The sequence below is a fragment of the Taurulus bubalis genome (assembly GCF_910589615.1).
Source record: "Taurulus bubalis genome assembly, chromosome: 3".
NCBI lineage: Eukaryota > Metazoa > Chordata > Actinopteri > Perciformes > Cottidae > Taurulus > Taurulus bubalis.
Window position 1 is genome coordinate 19,810,105 of NC_136591.1, and position 20,017 is coordinate 19,830,121.

Sequence of the window (20,017 nt, forward strand, 5' to 3'; positions counted from 1 at the left end):
AAAATTGTTTACTCTCTTTCTGCTTTGACTTGTAAATTCACAAAATGTACTTATACCCTCAACGGTTTATTCTCCTGCATCTGGAAATCAGAAAATGTTGCCCTGTAAAGAAAAAACACTGCAGTTATTGACATGTGGGTGTAATCGTAGGATTTCACACACAACGCATGTTTGGAAGCTGAAACGATCGTGAGTGAGACCCATCTTTCACCCTGAAGAGACTAACCTCAGTTTTCTTTGTTTCCATCGAACAACCAGCTGTGAAGAGGCTGATGAAGGAGGCTGCTGAACTGAGGGATCCCACAGAGCACTACCACGCCCAGCCACTGGAGGTAAGTCCACCCCGTCTCGCGTCGCCTCTTGTGTTCGTATTAGATTGCTTTAGTTGCCGGTCACCAACATCCTTTCCCATCCTGTATAGTCTAGCTCAAGGGGGGTACATCAAGAGAATAGACTCTAAATTAGATTTGCACATGCATAACTAAAATCAAGCTTTTCTGAGATACCTCTGAGATGGAACATTTGAAAAGTACCAGCTGCCGTACCACCAGACTTCACAGCAGCTTCTTTCCTCAGGGTGAGACTGCTGCGCTCCTCCTCCACAATCCAACATAAAAATCTGTTTTTGTTTTACCTTGTGCTGCATCAAGGGACCTTCAGCGTCGTCACCTCAGAACGCCATGAGAAGGGTCAGGTGTGGTGTCTCCTGACGAAAAAGCTTGTCTTATACGTCCCCCTCCCCATCCCTCTTTTTTTTGCAGGACAACCTCTTTGAGTGGCACTTCTCCGTCCGTGGGCCCCCAGACTCTGATTTCGACGGCGGGGTTTACCATGGCAGGATCGTGCTTCCCCCGGAATACCCCATGAAGCCCCCCAGCATCATCCTCCTCACGGTGAGGCGCCGGCGAAGGCCACCTCTCAATCGCGATCGGAGTCGTTCTCCGGGCCGAAGCGGGACAGGAGGGCGTGGAGTCCGATACTGGACGGCATGTCATTGGACCCCTCAGCCGTTTCTGGTTGCAGCGCACGTAGTGACGGTTGTCAGATTGAAGCCCGAGCTGTCAGCGCTCTGTCAGAGGGAGTTGCACTGAGACTCTCTTATTATATTCCGACAGCTGTGTGACATCTGCACTAATGACAGGCTGAAAAGCCACAGTACTCTTTTGACAGACACTTTTTCATCGTGTCCAACTACTTTTTTTTTTTTTAGCACATTTCCTTTTTCAGTTTGCATTTATCGTTTGAAAACCTTGTTTCCACACTGTGTCGAACTTCCATGTCTCGTCCGCTTGTCATAATGCTTTCTCATATTTTGAGAAACGTATGTTTTATTAATTCATCACTTTCTTTGTATTGCTTTTTCCCTCCTAGCCGAATGGAAGATTCGAAGTTGGCAAGAAGATTTGTCTGAGCATCTCTGGCCACCATCCAGAGACCTGGCAGCCCTCTTGGAGCAGTAAGTTATGTCACATGTCATGGGCTCAGTGCCCACTAAGACTGGGTCTTATTATTTGTCACAGTATGACAAAAGTATGGAAAGCTGTCATGTTCTGTTCTTAATTGTCAATACATGCGAAAAGATTTCACTTATTATGTTCTGAAGAGGAATATTGAAAGTCCAATATTATCGTAAATCACGTGACCGCAATCCTCCAATGAAAGATAAGGACAGGGTCTCAAATAATAATGAATCTCATCACTTTCTGCAAAGAAATTGTAGTGGCCATTTGTCCAATGAATCAAAGAAATATAAACATGAATCAAAGAAAATAAACGTAAATCAAAAAGCCACTGACGCACCGCAGGATTCCGTTTTTTCAGATATTTATTGTAACTAAACAAAACAAGCAAACAAACAAAAGAACGAAGAAACTCCCCGTGCTGCCTCTCCTGTGCTAGTAATAAATCATAGGCCTACCCAGGTGCATCCTGGTCCTGTACCCGCCTACTCGTATATGTAAACCCCAGGTGCCCCGCAGCATTTACCCAATTAATTAAACAATCTAAATACCGTAATTTCCGGCATATAGGCCGCTACTTTTTTTCACAGGCTTTGAGACTGCGGCTTTTACAACGATGCGGCTAATTGGTGGATTTTCATAGGCTAACTACCATAGCGCAGTGTTTTAGATTTTAGAACATGGCCTTCAATGACGTATGTCCACATCAGATGCAGACTGGGGAAGAAAAAAAAAGTGTCCCAGGAGTTCCTGTCTGACCCGTGCATATATTGAACACGGCGCTGCCCACTACACAGCGCGTTCATACAGACTGTCATGTGTGGACAGCAGACACTCACTCTGCTATACGGCCGATTTCTTTGCACTATTACAGGCATGGAGGTCACACGCTGTGGACCGACCTGCGGAGCTGTTTTAACCTTATAAGCACCAAGACACATATGGTTTACCATTTTGAATTTCCCCCTATTAGCAACTGTAAAGTCACAAAACGCGCCGCGCGCGCCCCCGTGAAAAGCGCACCCTCCGCGTCTCCAGCGCCATCTGCCTTCTCAGATGCAGCACCCCCATCTGCATCTCCAGCCAGCACCACCCGTGGCTGGAATCATCGGGCTATGTTAATCCCTTTGACAAGAAGAAAAGGCGCGGCCACTGTTCCATGATGCAGCGTTCGCCTCGCGATGTTGTGCACCCATGTTGTCCAAATAACCACCAAACAACCCAACAACAGTAAAACACTGCAGTGCTACACACACACACACACACACACACACACACACACACACACACACACACACAGACACACAGACAGACAGACAGACAGACAGACAGACAGACAGACAGACAGACAGACAGACAGACAGACAGACAGACAGACAGACAGACAGACAGACAGACAGACAGACAGACAGACAGACAGACAGACAGACAGACAGACAGACAGACAGACAGACAGACAGACAGACAGACAGACAGACAGACAGACAGACAGACAGACAGACACACAGACACACAGACACACAGACACACAGACAGACAGCTCCAGCTGTCTGACCAGCAGCAACAAAAGCGCTGTGTATGATTATTTTATTTAACTCACCACATGCCCGTAATCCTCTGTGCGAAAGGCGTCATTAGTCAACTCCACCAGCAAGTCATCAGTAAATCCACGAGCAAGGTAGGTTCTAGGTAGCAGCTAGAAGTTTCTAGTAGCTGTGTACCTCTTTGACCAATCACAGCGCATGTTAATGGTCACGCTGGCCCGCTGACCAATCATACATCTACGCCACCTCTCAGGCCCTGCACGTCAAAGAATCCGCCCAGTTTGTCAAACTAAAGATCTGATTTGTTGAAGACTACGGCGTAGTGTAACGTCCGCAGGAACGACTCGCAGACGTTGGTTGCGTTAACTTGCAGGTTTATTGCAGAGTGTTCACAGAGTTGGCACCAGGCTCTTCGCTAACAGTAGCTCCGACGTAACAGCTAACAAGCTCAACTAGTAGCCCCACTCTAGCATAACATCAACAACACAACGTCACTTCCTCCGACGAGCGGCGAGAAATCCTTTACAAAAACTGGCCGCATGCGAAGAGCAACTTTTTCTCAAGTCTGCCAGTGGATCCTAACAGCGTGGAGCAGTGTCAAAGAATCCACCATCACCAACGGGTTCCGAAAGGCTGGACTGCTGCGTGATGAGGAGGACAGCGCAAGCGGATTTGCCTCGGGAGGAAAGTGACACTGAGAGCGCAAACGAAAGAGAGACTGAGTGCAACGAAGCAATTCTGAGGCTGTTTAATTCCAACACTGAAGAAAAGGACTTCAATGGTTTTAGTGCACAGGAGGACGATGCCGATAGTGATCAATTACTTTTTCTGGTAGGTTCCTATATTTTCGCCGAGAACATGTGTGACGAAGTAATTACAAACCTTCAGGCTGTTCAATTCTGATACTGAAGAAGACAACTTTAGTACTCTTCTGGAAAAAAAGCATTTGCCGTATGTATGTGCTAGTTGTGGATGTTACCGGCATTTATTTAATTAAAAGTTTTAAAAAATCGTTCCTGTAGCATCTTGCTGTGTTAATATCTCACGTTTCAACGGGGACACCTGCGGCTTATTTATGTACAAGTGCGGCTTATTTATGTACAATTTATTTTTTCTTTTAAAAATGAGCAGGTGCGACCTATAGTCCGAAAATTACGGTACTAAGTAAACGGCTACAAATAATTAAACTACAAATTACCAAAAGAAAAAACTATCCTAATACCGTAAAAATCGGGTTATACGCCGCTACTACCTCCGGTCAGTGTCCCGCTGTAGCAAGCTAGTAGCAGCTATAGCTAGCGCTGCTACTAGCTCCCCGCTCCTACTGCTATCTCCCCGCTGCTGCTGCTACTGTCCGAGTCCCCTCTGCCCAAGTCGGGTGTAGAGCCGGGGCTGGTCCCTACCTTTGGTGGTTGTCGGGGAGCTAGCGGAGAGCTAGCGGAAGTGAGTGGAGAGCTAGAGGAAGTTAGCGCGGAACTAGCATGAGCGCCAGCTGGCTACAGCGGGGTTCAAATGGGGACAATGACCGACGGGAGTAGCGGCGTATAACCCGACTTTTACGGTACATAAAAAAATCTAAGTGCATTGATTTGTAGTGTAACGGAAGCGAAAACATTTACCAAAGGATTAGAGTAATGTTTTTGTGACAGAATTTGACTCAAATACGTAAATTGACATCCGACAATGGTGGTTAAGAGTTTGAGTGGGCAGCGCGCTCGTATTTATTAGACACTGCAAGTTAAATATAGACTTTAACCGGAGAGTTGAAGATGCTTTGCATGGAAATACAAAAAACACAAGACTTTCCAACTCACATGACAGTCCAGATCCTTTAGCCAGCACGGACCAGCTAAAGTCAAATTCTGTCACGATGTTGGAGATATTTTCATCCCTTCAGAGTAAAAACTGAGACCTCGTTGTAGTTCTCTGCAGGCGATCCGTCCTTCAGCTGACTTCTGCTTTCACCTCGAAGCGTTTCATCAGTGTGAGGTGGTGCTTCTTCCTCAAAGCATTTTTTTACCTAAAAATAAAAAAACGTTTAAATCAATAGCGGACTCAAATCAAAGAGTTGATATTCTCACCAACGTTCTGCAGGTCACATGGCTGGCCGTGCCTCAAAGATTTGACTTCCACTCCGCTGTGTTGTGTAAAAGTCGTGACTCATTATTTTTTTGGGAATAGCTGCAGTAAGCCTGGCAGGATAATTGCAGCTGCTGTCACCATGGTTACACACGTCCCACATGTGTAATAATAAAATATGGCTTAGTAATTCAATGTATTTTCCATATTGATTTTTATGAGTATGTACTAATGGAGTTCTGCAGGAATGAGTTGACATGTTTACACATCCGGGTCCCTCGTGGGTTTTTAATGTGTTTCTGTTAGATGAAACGAGGTCCGTGGTGAAGAGATTCTAACGTTTTGTTCTCCAGCATAACGTGTGTCAGCGGTGACTCTTAGCAGTCGCTAACAAGCAGCTAAATGAGACAACTAAACTTGTGTAGCTACAGTGTTTCCCCTAGGTTTACAGCTTCGGGGGGTGGGGGGCGACGACGACGACAACACTGACACAAACATTTAAAGCAGTGGTTCTCAAACTTTTTCTGTAAATAACATCTCTTTGTGACTCCATCTATACTTTTATAAGTAACAGAATAAAGACAATTGCAATCACTTTCAAGTAAATCAGATTGCTCCATCAGACAATTTTTTGTTTAATTGCAATCACTTAGAACAATGAAAGTAAAGTTCTATCTGTGCAAAAAAAACTAATATTTAGTTACTACTAAATCAGCTCTAGCTCATTATGGAAAACAATAACCTATTTATTTTTTTGGCAAACAAAACAGAATGTGTGCAGATTTGTGAGCCATCAGGTTGTATCAGTATTAGTGGCTGCAGTGAGCTGCTTTCCTCTACACCTCTTTTTAAACCGGGGTTGTAGATTTGATGCACTTCATGCTCAACGTTGAGCTGAGATCTATTTTCTGTTTTGAAAAACGCAGCAACAGAAAAGACGATCTCATGGAGACTTCTGGCAAAACGGCAAAAATCGGCGAGTCGCGCAAGCGTAACCTGTTAATGGCGTACCGTAACCATTTACCCAAAAGTACAGGCATTTCTCCATGTATTTATTAATGACTTAGTTTTATGCCTGTGTATTTTGTACTTTTGTAATATGTGAAGCCAGCAGGCTCATTGTTGGGTAGAACAAGCACTTTGGCTCCTTTCACCTGGAGCAGAAGAGCTACTCCTGGTTCAGAGAGCTACTCCGGTGTAAATTACAGTGGGGCGGTGGGTTTCTTCAGTAGGCCCCCCCCTATAATATAACGGTAGGGGAAACACTGAGCTAAGTGGCGGTGACGTTTTACGTCAGCCGGTTGCGTTCACGCTTTAGAAAAACAACAACATAAAAGTGGCGTTCATTTGTTCAGAATGTGTACGTTTCATAAACATTTGTTTGCCACAGAATTTATTTTCTGCAATAATCCAAAATCCGAACCAGGTTGTCCTACAAAAATATGTAATTCCTGCACCTCTATTTATCACTGTATGTGTAATACAGTGGGTTTTTTTTCTTCTGTTTTCATAATTTGTTGATAGTTAAAACTGTTTGTATTCAACATTTATTATAAGAGACACACACACACACACACACACACACACACACACACACACACACACACACACACACACACACACACACACACACACACACAGAGAGAGAGAGATACAGATTCATTCATGTTTTCCCAAACCTAAAAAGACTCGAAAGTTGGAACTGAAAAAGCTAATCTGAACAGACCTAACGCTATCAAAGTGCTTCTTCTTGTTTTAATTGAAGAGTGCACACTTAACTTCACGACCAGCTTTCTGCTCTTACTTTGATATTTTTTGTTTACTTCATTCAAACGAGACGGAGTGAAGTCTAATTGATGTGACGGGTTTTCATCTCCGACCGCACCGCAACTTCACAACAAGCGTGTAGAGCCTTGATAACAGCTGTCAATCAGCCAGGTGAGAATGAGGGGAAATGTTGTTCAGTAAATGCTGCATTTCAGCAAAGGAAACGTTGCCTCTCAGGAGTTTACATGTACCCAACAATATGTCACGAATCAACGTGCCAAATATCCAACCACAAGAAAATGGAGAAGAATACTAGTGTGCGTGTACTGTTGTCGTTGACAACTAAAAACACCCTTTTTAAAGTAGGCTGATCTTTCAAAGACGGTCGGATAGAATGGTTTTCCAGATGCTTTATTCAGCGTGCTGGATCAGTCATAACACAGACACAAACACACCCTTGACCCCGACCATATTGTCGTGCGTGTCCTGTGCCAGCTGGAAGAATGTGTGTGTGAGCGAGGACGTGGATGTCCCCGCGGGTAAATCCAGGCGTACGCGTCCGAAAACAAATCATCACTTCCACTTATGTAACAGTGGGGCGCTCGGAACACCCGTGCGCAGCCTCGGCCGCGTCATTTAACCTTCTCCGTTTTTCAGCCCAGGAATGCTGGAGAACATGCTCCAATTTGAATGTTTCTCATCTCCTCTTATTTTTTTTTTCGTCTGTTCTTCTCTTCCAGTCCGAACCGCCCTGATAGCGATCATCGGATTCATGCCGACGAAAGGAGAGGGAGCAATAGGATCTCTTGACTATACTCCAGAGGAGAGGAGAGCCCTTGCCAAAAAGTAAGGTGTGTGTGTGTGTGTGTGTGTGTGTGTGTGTCTGTGTGTGAGAGAGAGATAATGAGGTGAACAGCGATGATGTGATCTTACATGCTGGATTATCAGCCGCACAGGTGGAGGATGTGATCAGTGCCGACATTACATGCATGAGGCTGTTTGGGCGGCATTAACACGCCAAACTACACACACACACACACATACACACATACACACACATACACATACATACATACATACATACATACATACATGGACATACATCCCCTCCGATAACTCCCCAGACTCAAAAAAAGGGAAAAAAGTCCTGTTATTTCAAGATGACAAAGTCATTATCGCCCAAATACCCGGTCTGTGGCGGGAGCATGAGTGGGCACGCTAAAGCCGATCTCCCATTAGCAGATGGGACGGGGGTCTCGACCGGTCGGCTGTTTCATTAGCACATGGAGATGAGAGAGACATGCTCTGCTATAAATACACAGCTGTTTACATCCCTGATGGAAAACCTTTTTTTATTTGATTTATCAATCTAAGGCTGAGACGGCACTTTTTTTCTTTCTTATCGGTTGTTTCTGTGCCCGTGGTGATCGTGGGAGCTGTCAGTCAGGCAAAAAAAGGGGCCTCTCTGCACAGCAAGACTGATATTTATCAAAATACTTTCAAAGTTTGTGATTGACAAGTAAGCCGCCAAAGATGCTGCTCAGCTTGTGATGTTGCGGGGGCCAACACGGGGGACCCAGTGGAGGACGTCTCAGACGTGAATATGAAACACGTCAGTCATTTCTGCCACTTGCGTGCACTTTTCATATACAGAAGACGTGCTGTCACTGCATATGTATCGCGATATTAGTTGTTAAAAGTAATATACAGTGTGGGGGCATAGTGGCCTGACTGATGGTTGGGATGGTAGAGGGCTTTTGTTGACTTCATTGTCAAATAAACACTTAATTTGTCCCAGTTAGAGTAGTTTGAGTTCAACGAAGTCATATAAGTTTGTACACTGGTGAAGGAGCAAAAGAATACGCTTCCTGTTTTTTAGTGATGTCACCCAGTTCGCTTCGAAATTTCCTAGTTGTAATTTCCAGCTTCTGACCTCCAAGTATGACGCCAAACGTAGAAAAAAAAAAAAAAATACATATAAAAAACATGGCTGAATGTGACAAAACTGGTGTTTCTTTGGAAGCTTCTACATTTCCTGGATCTTTTTTTGAGCAGAGAATATAATACCTAATAACATGGCGACTTATTTTGACATCAATTAACAGGGTTTACTATATGTATCATTTTAATTAAATACAGGTAAATTAACTTATTGCCTTTTAGTTGATGGTTTCACAGTTTGCGCTTCCACTGCTTCCCAACTAGGAACCCTAACTTGTGGGAGGAAATGTTCTGGTTCAGAGTTGACTGCAACGCAACATAAGAAGTGGACGTAGTCGTCGGGACGTCACGCTGCCGTTTTGAAGCCTTGGTATTTTGTCGTCGCCATCTTTTTTTTTTTTTTTTTTTGCAACCACAAGTGGCACCAGAGGCTAGATGGAGCTTAAATACAACCAAAAGTATTGTCATTACACTTTCATGAAGTGAAAATACATTGTGAAAGACTGGACAACACCATGGTAGTATAAAGCATACCTTGCTTTATGGTCTATGGCATTGATTGTCAACCACTGTGCCGCGGCACACCAGTGTGCTGTGACAGATCGTCAGGTGTGCCGTGAGAAAATTTCCAATTTCACTTAATTGGTCCAAAAAAATATTATTTAAATGCCGCAAATAATTTTCCATTGTTGAGCGTCTGAGCCTGCAATATAGTGGCTGGCCTAGTAGTTTCCTATAGAACAGGTCTGCACCTTGTTCTGCTATTAAACAAACTAAACGGCCGTATGTTATTGATCGTACACGACAGCTTGTAATTTCTGGGTCGCGTCTACAACTCTTTCCGCCCCGATGCGATGCACACAGGAGAGCACACAGTGGACAGAGAGAGCGGCGAAAAATATGTCGTGTGCTTTTCACAATGGGATTTGCTGCTTTAAGCTATCACTATTTTAAGCTATGAGCTCTCATGTTTAAAGCCCAACAGTTAAGGTATTTGTAGGTCAAGACAAACATCCAACAGGCTGCAGCCTGGCGCTCCATCAATGACGTTTCTGAGGCTCTGGAAATATTCTTCCAAAAGCCCGAAAAACACACTCAAGTGACAAAGCCTGCTCACTTTGTGGTCATCATTAAAATAAATGAACACTATGTTTCCTTTAAGTCAGTATTTATCAAACTGGGGCGTATTACAGGTGGGGCGCAAGAGGAAATGCTGATTTTACCGTACGCCGTTAATAGGTCACATGCGCATGTACGACTCGCCGATTCTTGTCATTTCGCCAAAAGCCGATCTTTATGAGATCTCCGTGAGGTTGTCTTTTCTGCTGTTGCGTCGCTCAACATGGAGCATGAATTGAGAACGGCTGTATCAAATCTACCTCGTTTTAAAAAGAGTTGTAGAGGAAAGCAGCTCACTGCAGCCACTATTAATGATACAACGTTATGCTCACACATCTGCACTCATTCTGTTTTGCAAAAAAATAGCTTGTTGTTTTCCACAATAAGCTATTTAGTTGTAACTAAATATTAGTTTTTTTTTGCACGGATATAACTTTATTTTCATTTTTCTAACAAAGTGATAACACATTTGTTTTTGTCTGATGGAGCAATCTGGTTTAATTGAAAGTGATTTCAATGTTCTATTATTTATAAAAGCACAGATGGAGTCACTAGTACTGTGAAGTATTACTTTGTAGTACTGTGAGGTAGTACTGTGAGGTGCCACGATGTATTATGTCCGTCAGTCGCCCCCCCCCCCCCCCCCAAAGCTGTAAACCTAGGGGAAACACTGAATACTGTGACATTCTGTAACTTTTTGGGTTGTTGGTGTGCCGTGGGATTTTTTTATTGTAGAAAATGTGCCGCGGCTCAAAAAAGGTTGAAAAACACTGGTCTATGGGACCATCATTTTCTAAATGAGCATCAGCTGTCATAGTCCAGGTGAAGACTGGAGGCCTAATAAACTCAGCTTCTTCCCCAGATACACCTCAACTCCACTAGATTATCATTTTCTGTTTGGCTCAAGAGGAAGACGCTGATTTGGATCATTTAATACCATAATGTGTTCATATTTATCCACAGTGGTGACAATCCGTCCCTCAGCCCATTAGCTAATGCAAGAAGAAGCGATTAGCTTTTCTAAGACAAATCCACAGAAACCTCTTCAATGTGAGGCATCTTGAAGTGTGAACCTTTTTTGCGGGGAGCTGGCATGTGAATGTGCCACATGTGGTGAAGGTTAAAAACAAACCTGTGAGGCAGCCAACGATACAAAGAGACAGTCAATGCCATTCACACAAACGCATCCGAGTTTGCACACGGATTCTGAGGCCGGGGTCTCTGCCAGGTAGAAATATGGGCAGCTGTGTCTTTACAGCTTCATTATCAAGGTGCCAAATTACCATTGGCCGAGCGTCAAATGACTGAAAATTTTTCTTTGGCAGACTTTCTTCTGCTAACTTTGTGAAATTTTACTTTTAAGTGCCAGACTAATTCAGAGTTCTTTGTCTGGTTTCTTTTTCTTTGTTTTGTTGATAACGGACAACCTTCGGTTCCGCCAAGTGAAGCCAAAGTCTTAAAACGTGCATTCTCTCTCCTGGCCACCAGGGGGCGACTCTTCTGGTTGTATAGAAGTCAATAGAAAATTACTCTACTTCTCTCTTGATTTATTCCCTCATAACATCAGTTTATGTCTCGGTCTCTAGTTTCAACCAGGAACCTTTGTTGCCTGTTGTCTCTGTCTCTGTGTATTTCCAGTCTGCCTCTTCACTGCCAACATGTTTATTTTACTAACATGAGTTTTTGTAGTTTATGTGGGTAACACAATCAGATCCAGGATGGACTAACCAATTGAGCACCGTGACATGAGCTCCATGTCCCCTCTCCAGGTCCCAGGACTTCCACTGTGAGGCGTGTGGATGCTCCATGCACTCCGCCCTCCTGATGCTGACCCCCAACAGCAACCCCAGCGCCGAGGACCACAAGGCCAAAGAGCTGGCCCAGCAAATAAACTTCAAGGTACCAAAATGCTGGCTGTGAACCAAAGTACATTTTTGATAGTTTACACTTGAGACTTCAGAGCAGTTTAAATATTTTTTTAGGACAATGGTGAAATTTTGTTTTGACTCTTAAATGTCCATAATTTACTACATGAACATCATGCTGTATTGAAGACTTGAAACTAGAGATTGAGACATAAACTCATGTTTACTGAGGGAATACATCAAGAGAGAAGTCGAGTCATTTTCTATACACTTCTATACAACCAGAAGAGTCGCCCCCTGGTGGCCAGGAGAGAGAATGCAGGTTTTAAGACATGAAGCATCGGCTTCACTTGGCAGAACCAGAGGTTGCCGCCTGGTTGCACCGCCAGAATTATTTTTCTTCTCTTCTTTCGACTGCTTTGGAAATAATTTGATTGACAGAATCACATTCCAGTTTCCAATGACGGTATTTAGACGGTCCTCTGTTATAATGTGTGTTCATGCAGGAGGAGTCCAGTTTATCCAGACCGGCGAGCGAGAGCGGTGGAGCAGAAAGCGAACCTCCGCCACTCACCGAGGGCGACGCCTCCACGTCCGCAGGCCGGGAGGAGTCTGAAGGGCCTGAACAGGTGGGTGTCACACGGGGCGGCACCTGACCGCCTGCTGCCAGCCCACTAACCAAAGACTGGTTTCACTGGTTTCAGCCCGGCAACTAACTTCACTGGCAACCATTTCATAGTTATGAGACGGCTTCGCTGAGCTCCAACAAGCCATTGACTTTCATTCATGTAATACTCTATGAATAAGTCACCTTCACTGACCTTATTCTTTTGCCTAAACTTGGGGGGTAATCAACAGTTTCTTCTTGTGAGCAGTTTCACAGTGTACGTCTCTGGCTTTTATTGTGAAAGAAGAACGGAACGAGTAGGTTCTGGTCTGCGTTGCCTCCAGCAAGGTTGAAAGGAGTGATAAAGTTTCCCGTTTGGACTTAGGAGCCTCCGTGAAAAAAATCTATCCCTCGTGTTGTCTTCAGGTCAAAATTACCTTGTATACGTATGTGTGTTGATGGGTCATTTTGACCCCAAGACAACACGAGGTTAAAGAGAGAGAGCGATAGAGATAGAGGTCAAGTTGTTGGTGATATTATGAATCAGAAGAATTACGTGGCGCCGTCGGTATTCAGACAATTAACGCATATTTAGGGTCCGAGCACTGACGTAGTCCTATTGTTATTCAAATGTTTCTTAGTATTATTATTTGCACGCTTATTGAGCAGGGAAAATAGGTGCTTGTGCGAAACCTACATTATTACAAATTGACCCACAAATCCGACTTGGCGCCCCCTTTAGTGTGAAAAGCCCACGCTTTTTGCCAACTATGACCGATTGACTTGAAATTTGGCACACATTTCCGGGTGGGACTGCTCTGCAAAAAAGTCATCCATGGAATTAAAATGCGCCAATTTAATTTTAATTTCCGCCATTTTGAATTTAGTAAAAAACACATTTTTGCCCACTTTTCCTAAACTTTCAACTTTGTTTATGTCATTGCGTTTAGAAGATATTAACATCTTAAGAGCGTGGCATATATATATATATATATATATATATATATATATATATATATATATATATATATATATATATATATATATATATATATATATATATACATTAATTAAATATATTAATATATATATATTAATGAATTTAATTAACTTTGTTCTTTTTTAAATTGGTGGCGTGCTTCGTCGTTCGCCGACATCCCTCTGAGCATCAGAGCCGTTTTGAATATCCACAGAAGGGAAGGATGCTGCAGGCTGTCGCCGTGTTAAAAGCAGCTGATTGCGCACGCGCATCGCTTGAAGTTGGTGCTTCTGCGGCTTCTTTTCACCAGTTCAGATGATGTGGGTGACCTTTGAGAGGATTGTTGTTTTTTTCCGGGGCCAGCTGCTACACACAGAACCGGTCTGAAGGTGCAGCGAGGACTTCCATTATTGTCTGAGTTGAACTGACGAGGTGCCACGTCACAAGGACATAGGACTCGCCATCTGCCCTTGAAGTTGTAGGGACGAGTCCCACAGTGCCTTGCTGCTGCTCCTCGAGTCCAGAGGGATAACTTCCTTTTTTTAATTGGGTGAAATGTGTGATATCCGCGTAAATCACACATGCATTTAATCGACGGGAGCCTCGTAACTTTATCTTTTAAGCCGACTCTTTTAACATTGTGGTGAAAATGTGGGAGGTTTTTTAAATGTTCTGATCCAGGAAAGCTCACTTCTTATTTCTAGGAAGCAGCATGAAAGAAGATGCATCACAACTGTGTTTTAATTCAGTTAAACATGAGTTGATAATTCTCATCTACATATTTTCTACATTTCTGTTGTGGGACAATGGATGACTGACTTGATCGTATCGCTCATAAAGCAGCAGTCGTTTCCAAGCTGTTAGCTTGGCATCGCTGTTTTTACAACATTGTCCGACGTGAATTTGGGCCATAAAGTTTTATCATAGTATTTCACACACTTTCAGTAGGTGGAAAGTCAATTTACACAAGTACTATTTGTAAGTACAAATGTGTGGTACTTTACTTGAGTTTTTTTCTGGTCATGCAACTTTCTTCAGAATTTAATATTGTACTAATAACATTTATTTGACCACTCTAGCTACTACCTGAGCTACTTCATTGCTAGCACAATTCATACAAACAGGTCAAATCAGGGTTCATACGGTCATGGAAAACCAGGAAAAGTCATAGCATTTTAAAATGGTTATTTCCAGGCCTGGAAAAGTCCCTTAAAAAAATAAAATCACAAAAGTTTTGGAAAAGTCATGGAAATGTGCTATATTCATATGTTCATGACGTTCATTTCCGCTGAGTTTGAAAAAATGTATATGCTTCTAAAAGAAAGACGCTCAAAATATAAGCAGGCATACGTATATCTATAAATGTTTATTCTTTTAATCAAACTATTGTCTCTCATTCATTTGTGTCATTTAAGGTTTACTGTTTGCTTTGGAATTCTCATTGTTAGTTTAAATACTAAATTTTCTCACTTTTTCCATGTATACACCGATATTTCACAAAATGTTTGGTCATGGAGTCATCCATTGGTCAAAAATGTGTATGAACCCTGTTAAATATGATGGATGTTTTTAATATTTTACTACAGTATATAAAGTTAGAAACAGTTCAAAATCCTCCATTCTATGTCTGTAGAACACCCGACCACAATGCATCTGGATCCCATGAGCATAATCGACTAGTTGAGTAACTGTTCCCTCCCTCCACAGGCAGAGGCGTCTCCGCCCATGGGATCGGAGGAGCCCCGGCCCCCGGCGGGCCCCGCCACGGCACCCGCACCCGCCGGCCGCCCTCTCAGCCCGCGGCAGCGCCGCGCACAGCAGCACAGCCAGCCAGGCCCGAGCAGGCCGGTCTTCGCCGCGGCGCCTCGCCAGCCCCGGGACGACAGCCGCGCGGCCTCGGTGGTCCTCATCGTGGTCCTCACCTTGGCCCTGGCTGCGCTCATCTTTCGCCGGGTCTACCTGGCTAACGAGTACAAGTTTGACTACGAGCTGTGACCGCGCCCCTCCCCTGCTTTACTCCTCCAACTCTAGTCAACCCTCCCTTCTTGCCCCCTTTGCAACCACCCGAACATTAAACTATGGCCAGCCGATGTGGAACCAGAGCCGAGGCGGTGGCCGACAGACATTCTGCCCTCCTGCTTGCAAGCGGAGGGTTCGGGCCGCCGGGAGGGAAACCGTCATTCCTGCAGAGGAGCCGCGCCACCTCACCACGACACCTCCGGGTGTCTTTTTAATCAATGTGAATTTTACTCTCCAGAGCGTTGTGCATTGTATTGTTTTTTTAAACGGGAAGCTGTTTGTGATCAGTTCAACACACACACACACACACACACACACACACACACACACACACACACCCCCCACACCCCACATGTATCCTTCCATGTAATTGTTCTATCCTCGGGCCGCCGCTTGCTCCCATTATTTAATTAAAACTGTAATATAATATGTCAACAAGATTATGGGGGATTTAAATTAAAGTAATGGCTTAATCATGGAGGCATCTGCACAGAGTGTATGTGCTATAACGACTTTTTCTTCACGCGCTTTGACTTTCTGTTTGTGTAGATCGGCCGCACCATACCGGGCTCTATTTTAACGGTGCCACCAGCTGTTTTTGGTTCATGTGGGTGTGTATGACTATGAAGTCTGAATTCTTCTGCGTCTCTAGGGTTCAACTTTAATGGCCCAGTGGATCAAAAATATACTTTTTGGTAATCAAATAACAACCAAAAGGAAAGTGGATTGTTGTTCTTTATTTGAGTAAATTACATTTGATAGTTTCACCCACATCCTATAACGCCACCCAACCAGATAACTGAAACGCTCGCTTGCACTTCAGCTCATAAACTTTGTCTTTAGCCGACGCCATTTTTCTCACATTCCATTGGTACTGTGTATGGGCAACTCTCCACAGAAATGAGAAGGATGTGAGATGACTCGCTCCTTAGCGTCTTCCATCGTCGGCTACGAAAAAAAAGTGTGAGTTACTAGATTTCCTTGCGTACCCCCTAAGCAAGCGGACAATCCTGGTTGAGTCCTGATCTCACGTAAACGGATCATATTGTCATTAATATAACGTGGCGACATTGCCTTTTCCAGAACAAGATATGAAATGCCACTGTCGTTTAAAAGAAGACTGGAAAGGAGGAGTGATGAGCCCTCTGGGTATTGTTTTTTTATTTCCATAGCGAGTTGCTCAACGCCCTGTCAGGTGCCTTGCATCAAATCGAGCAAAGCCTAATTCATGAAGCTAAAGTTTAGTGCTGGTCAGTCAGTCACCTCCTGTTTGCCGAATGAAACTGAAACTTGCATTCTCTCCCATGTCCACCAGGGGACGACTCCTCTGGTTGTATAGAAGTCTATGCTTCATGTGTTAAAGCTGCATTCTGTCTCCTGACCAGACTCCTCTGGTTGGTTTCTATAGAAGTCTATAGAAAATGACTTCTACTTTTCTCTTAATTTATTCCCTCAGTAAACATTGTATCTCTAGTTTCAAGTCTTCTTCAATACAGCATGGTGTTCATTTAGTAAATTATGGTCATTTAGAGTCAAACAGACCATAAAGTAGGGGATGCTTCAGGGGCGGGGCTACAAAGTGATTGACAGGACGCTGCAGCTACACAGCGTCTCTACGTCACTCCTCATTCCAAATATGGTCCCTTCCGTTTATTGGTTGCAGAAAACCAACATGGTGAGGGCCGTAATCCAAGATGGCGTCAAAGGAATCAAGGCTTCAAAACATCAGTCCACAACCCAACGGGTGACCTCACGACGACTACGTCCACTTCTTATATACAGTCTGGTACAAACACAATGAGGCTGTGAGACGTTTAGTCTCTTAGCCACTTGTTAGCATCCACCTTTTTTTTTTTTTTTCATCGGAGGTGTGTTTACTGACGTATTTAAAACAAATATTCAAAAGAATCCCATTGATGTCGAGACGAGGGAACCGGACGCTGACTCGCATCCGACTGCACTCGCAATGTTACAGGAGACTCTTCTAAGGTGGTGGGTACGATGTATCACCTGCTATAATCACATTAAACTTGTATATTAAAGCCAATTGAAATGCATCTAGTGGTTGGAGAGTGTTTTAAGTTCATTCTTTTAAGAATTCTTCATAATTGCTGGAAATATTTCAGTATTTAATTGCTTCAAGACAAAGAATCCACCAAAACACCAGCGAGCTGCTTTTTGCGTCCTCGTTGAAATGCAGAAGAAAGAAAAACACCATCTGAAGGTCAGAAAAATAACAAACTGGTCGTGGTGGCGCCCGTGGCGTAATGATTTTCCAGCGGCCCCCTGTGGAGCAGCTGAGTTGACTGATCCAGGATCAGCTACAACGCAGCGTGTTTGGTGGAGCGCAGCATGAGGCCGGAGGGCTTTGAACTGGTCACTTCCTTTTTCATTTTCAGGGTTTTGTTTAGCGCCAGTAAACACGACCAGTTCAGCCAACTGTCTGTTTACTCTGCGACGGACTTGTATACTTTATTTGATTCAGAAAGTCATTTTTTTTCTTCTTCTTCTGTGGTCACTGTGATCCCGTTCGTTCATTTCCCCCCCTCCGCCGTTTTATGGCATTCACACCACCCCGCTGTGCGTTAATCTCTCGTTCGGCTTCCGTTCCTTCATTTTATTCCCCCCTTTGCTTGTATAAATAGACCCAAACACTGTCCAACGTTTACCCTTTTTTTTATTTTATTTTTATGCTTTGAGTAGGGGTGTATCACTCCTATGAGACTGGAGAGGAACCGGGAAGCGATTTAAATTAATTATCTGCACAGCAGCATGCAAATAGCTCAGAGGTAGTCGGAGCAGTCTTACTTCTACTTTTTATTTTTAGCAACATTCAAAAATACAGCATGCATTTTAACTGGATCCTGACTCTCAAGGACTTGAACACCTTGGACTAAACTTTGATATAAGATATTTGTATTGTCATATGCACAAAACCAACCTCAGGGCTCTCAAGTTTTTAAGACCGGTAAGAGTGACATATCCTCCTCCTCCCGACGTGCTTGATTCCTCCATGGTGAGGGCAGCGCGACCAGGTCATGTTTGTGCGCTGCGGCACATTAAATAGCCTAGAGTTTTTTTTCAGCGTGAGAAATACGATGTGTGGCGGGAGGGCGTAACTTAAGACCGAAATGCGTGACAGTCACGCTCAATGCGTGACACTTGAGAGCCCTGCAACCTATTCTTTAGGCCTCTGCTCGAAAATTGCATACCCAAAGTAAAAAGGGTGTATCGCTGCAACCACTAGGGCTATTTGAATAATTGGTTTTCAGATGTGTAAATATCAGTCTATATGTTACTGGTTAAGAGTAAATGAAGATGACAGTAAAAATGAAATGGTTTCAGGTCCGCCTAGGAAAAAAAAACACTTTCAGGAAGATTATTTCTTTGAAATGATGCAGCTGTAAGGTCTAACTCTAACCCAAGTCATAGCACAATATGTGAACATTCTCTCTGCAAAGGTTGACTTTGATAAAGTGAAGCAGAATGAAGTTAAAGAGGGTTTAGTACAGAGAAAATTCAGACGAGGTCTCCAAAATTTGCATTGGGGCATTTGCGCACAACTGTGACATTTGAATTTTCTGACATACCAAACCATATATTTCACTTGTATATTACTTATGGTGTTTAAAACATCCAAATACAGCAGTTTTGGGCTTTTTTTTTTTTTTTATATACAATCGCTCAGTCTGGGGGGGGATTGGTTTTGAATTGGTTAACAGACAGTTACTCCTTACAATGAAAAATCTTACTTTACTCGGTCATCCTTCCACAATTAAAAAAAAAATACAACAAAAAAAGGAGGTAAATGCTAATAGATATAAAATAAGGCACAGAAATGTGAGAACAGTATTGCACAATCAGTTTCACTACGTGTATAACGTGCATTATGCACTGTTATGCGAGGACTTGAGAGTTGATCGACTTGACTCGTATATCTTATTCTTCACAGCATTTTTTTTCTTCCCCTGAAGATGAACTAAAGGCAACTAAAAAGCTCCCGCAATGTTCATGTCTCCTGTCTCATATCTACGACATTACATCCAGTGTGTTTAGTAAAGCTGGTAGAACGTCTCTCATCATCTCATCTCTCACACGGTCTGCTAGCCAGCCCCCAAAACATCCAATCTATATATGTTTCAACCTTTTTTGAGGCACGGGAATCTTTTCTCTTTGCAGCATTCAGCATTTGTTTATAAAACATGGGTTTGACATAATAATACTTTTTAATCTCTTGAGATCAACAACACTTGGAAGTGGCGGGAACAGAATGTTCCTCAGCAGGACCGACGTCAAGAGCTTAAGCGAGGACACCGAGTCGACGCTGTAATACTTGACTGTTTTTAAAGGAGGGCGAAGGTCGAGAAGAAAACAACCACAAATCAATTTTTATCTTTTTTTTAATCATCAAAGAACTGTGGTCCAAGTGAGATGGTGCAGTCGGCAGCTGTCGTCATCCTTTGTTCTCCAGTCTGCCGAATGAAAACAGAAAGGTGCCCTCAGCAGAGCGCAGCTGTGTCTGCAGCCGCCGTCGTGGTGTGCGGTTGAATAAACACACTTGTCTCTGCACACTTGGTTCAAACTCAAAAACAAGCGGCGGCGTACACAGGCAAGCAGCTGGAAGTCGGCGTATAAAC

The 20,017-nt window shown here is 43.5% G+C and overlaps 1 protein-coding gene across 1 annotated transcript; it reads left to right on the forward strand.

Moving 5' to 3' along the window:
• Positions 1 to 257: 257 nt before the first annotated feature.
• Positions 258 to 15,356, forward strand: ube2j1 (ubiquitin-conjugating enzyme E2, J1; the record flags this gene model as incomplete). Its single annotated transcript, XM_079214950.1, has 7 exons — positions 258 to 332; positions 762 to 893; positions 1,372 to 1,456; positions 7,591 to 7,696; positions 11,680 to 11,809; positions 12,282 to 12,404; positions 15,069 to 15,356. The coding sequence occupies exons 1-7, from the start codon at positions 273 to 275 to the stop codon at positions 15,354 to 15,356; spliced, it is 924 nt and encodes a 307-aa protein (XP_079071076.1). The 5' UTR covers positions 258 to 272.
• Positions 15,357 to 20,017: the final 4,661 nt, after the last annotated feature.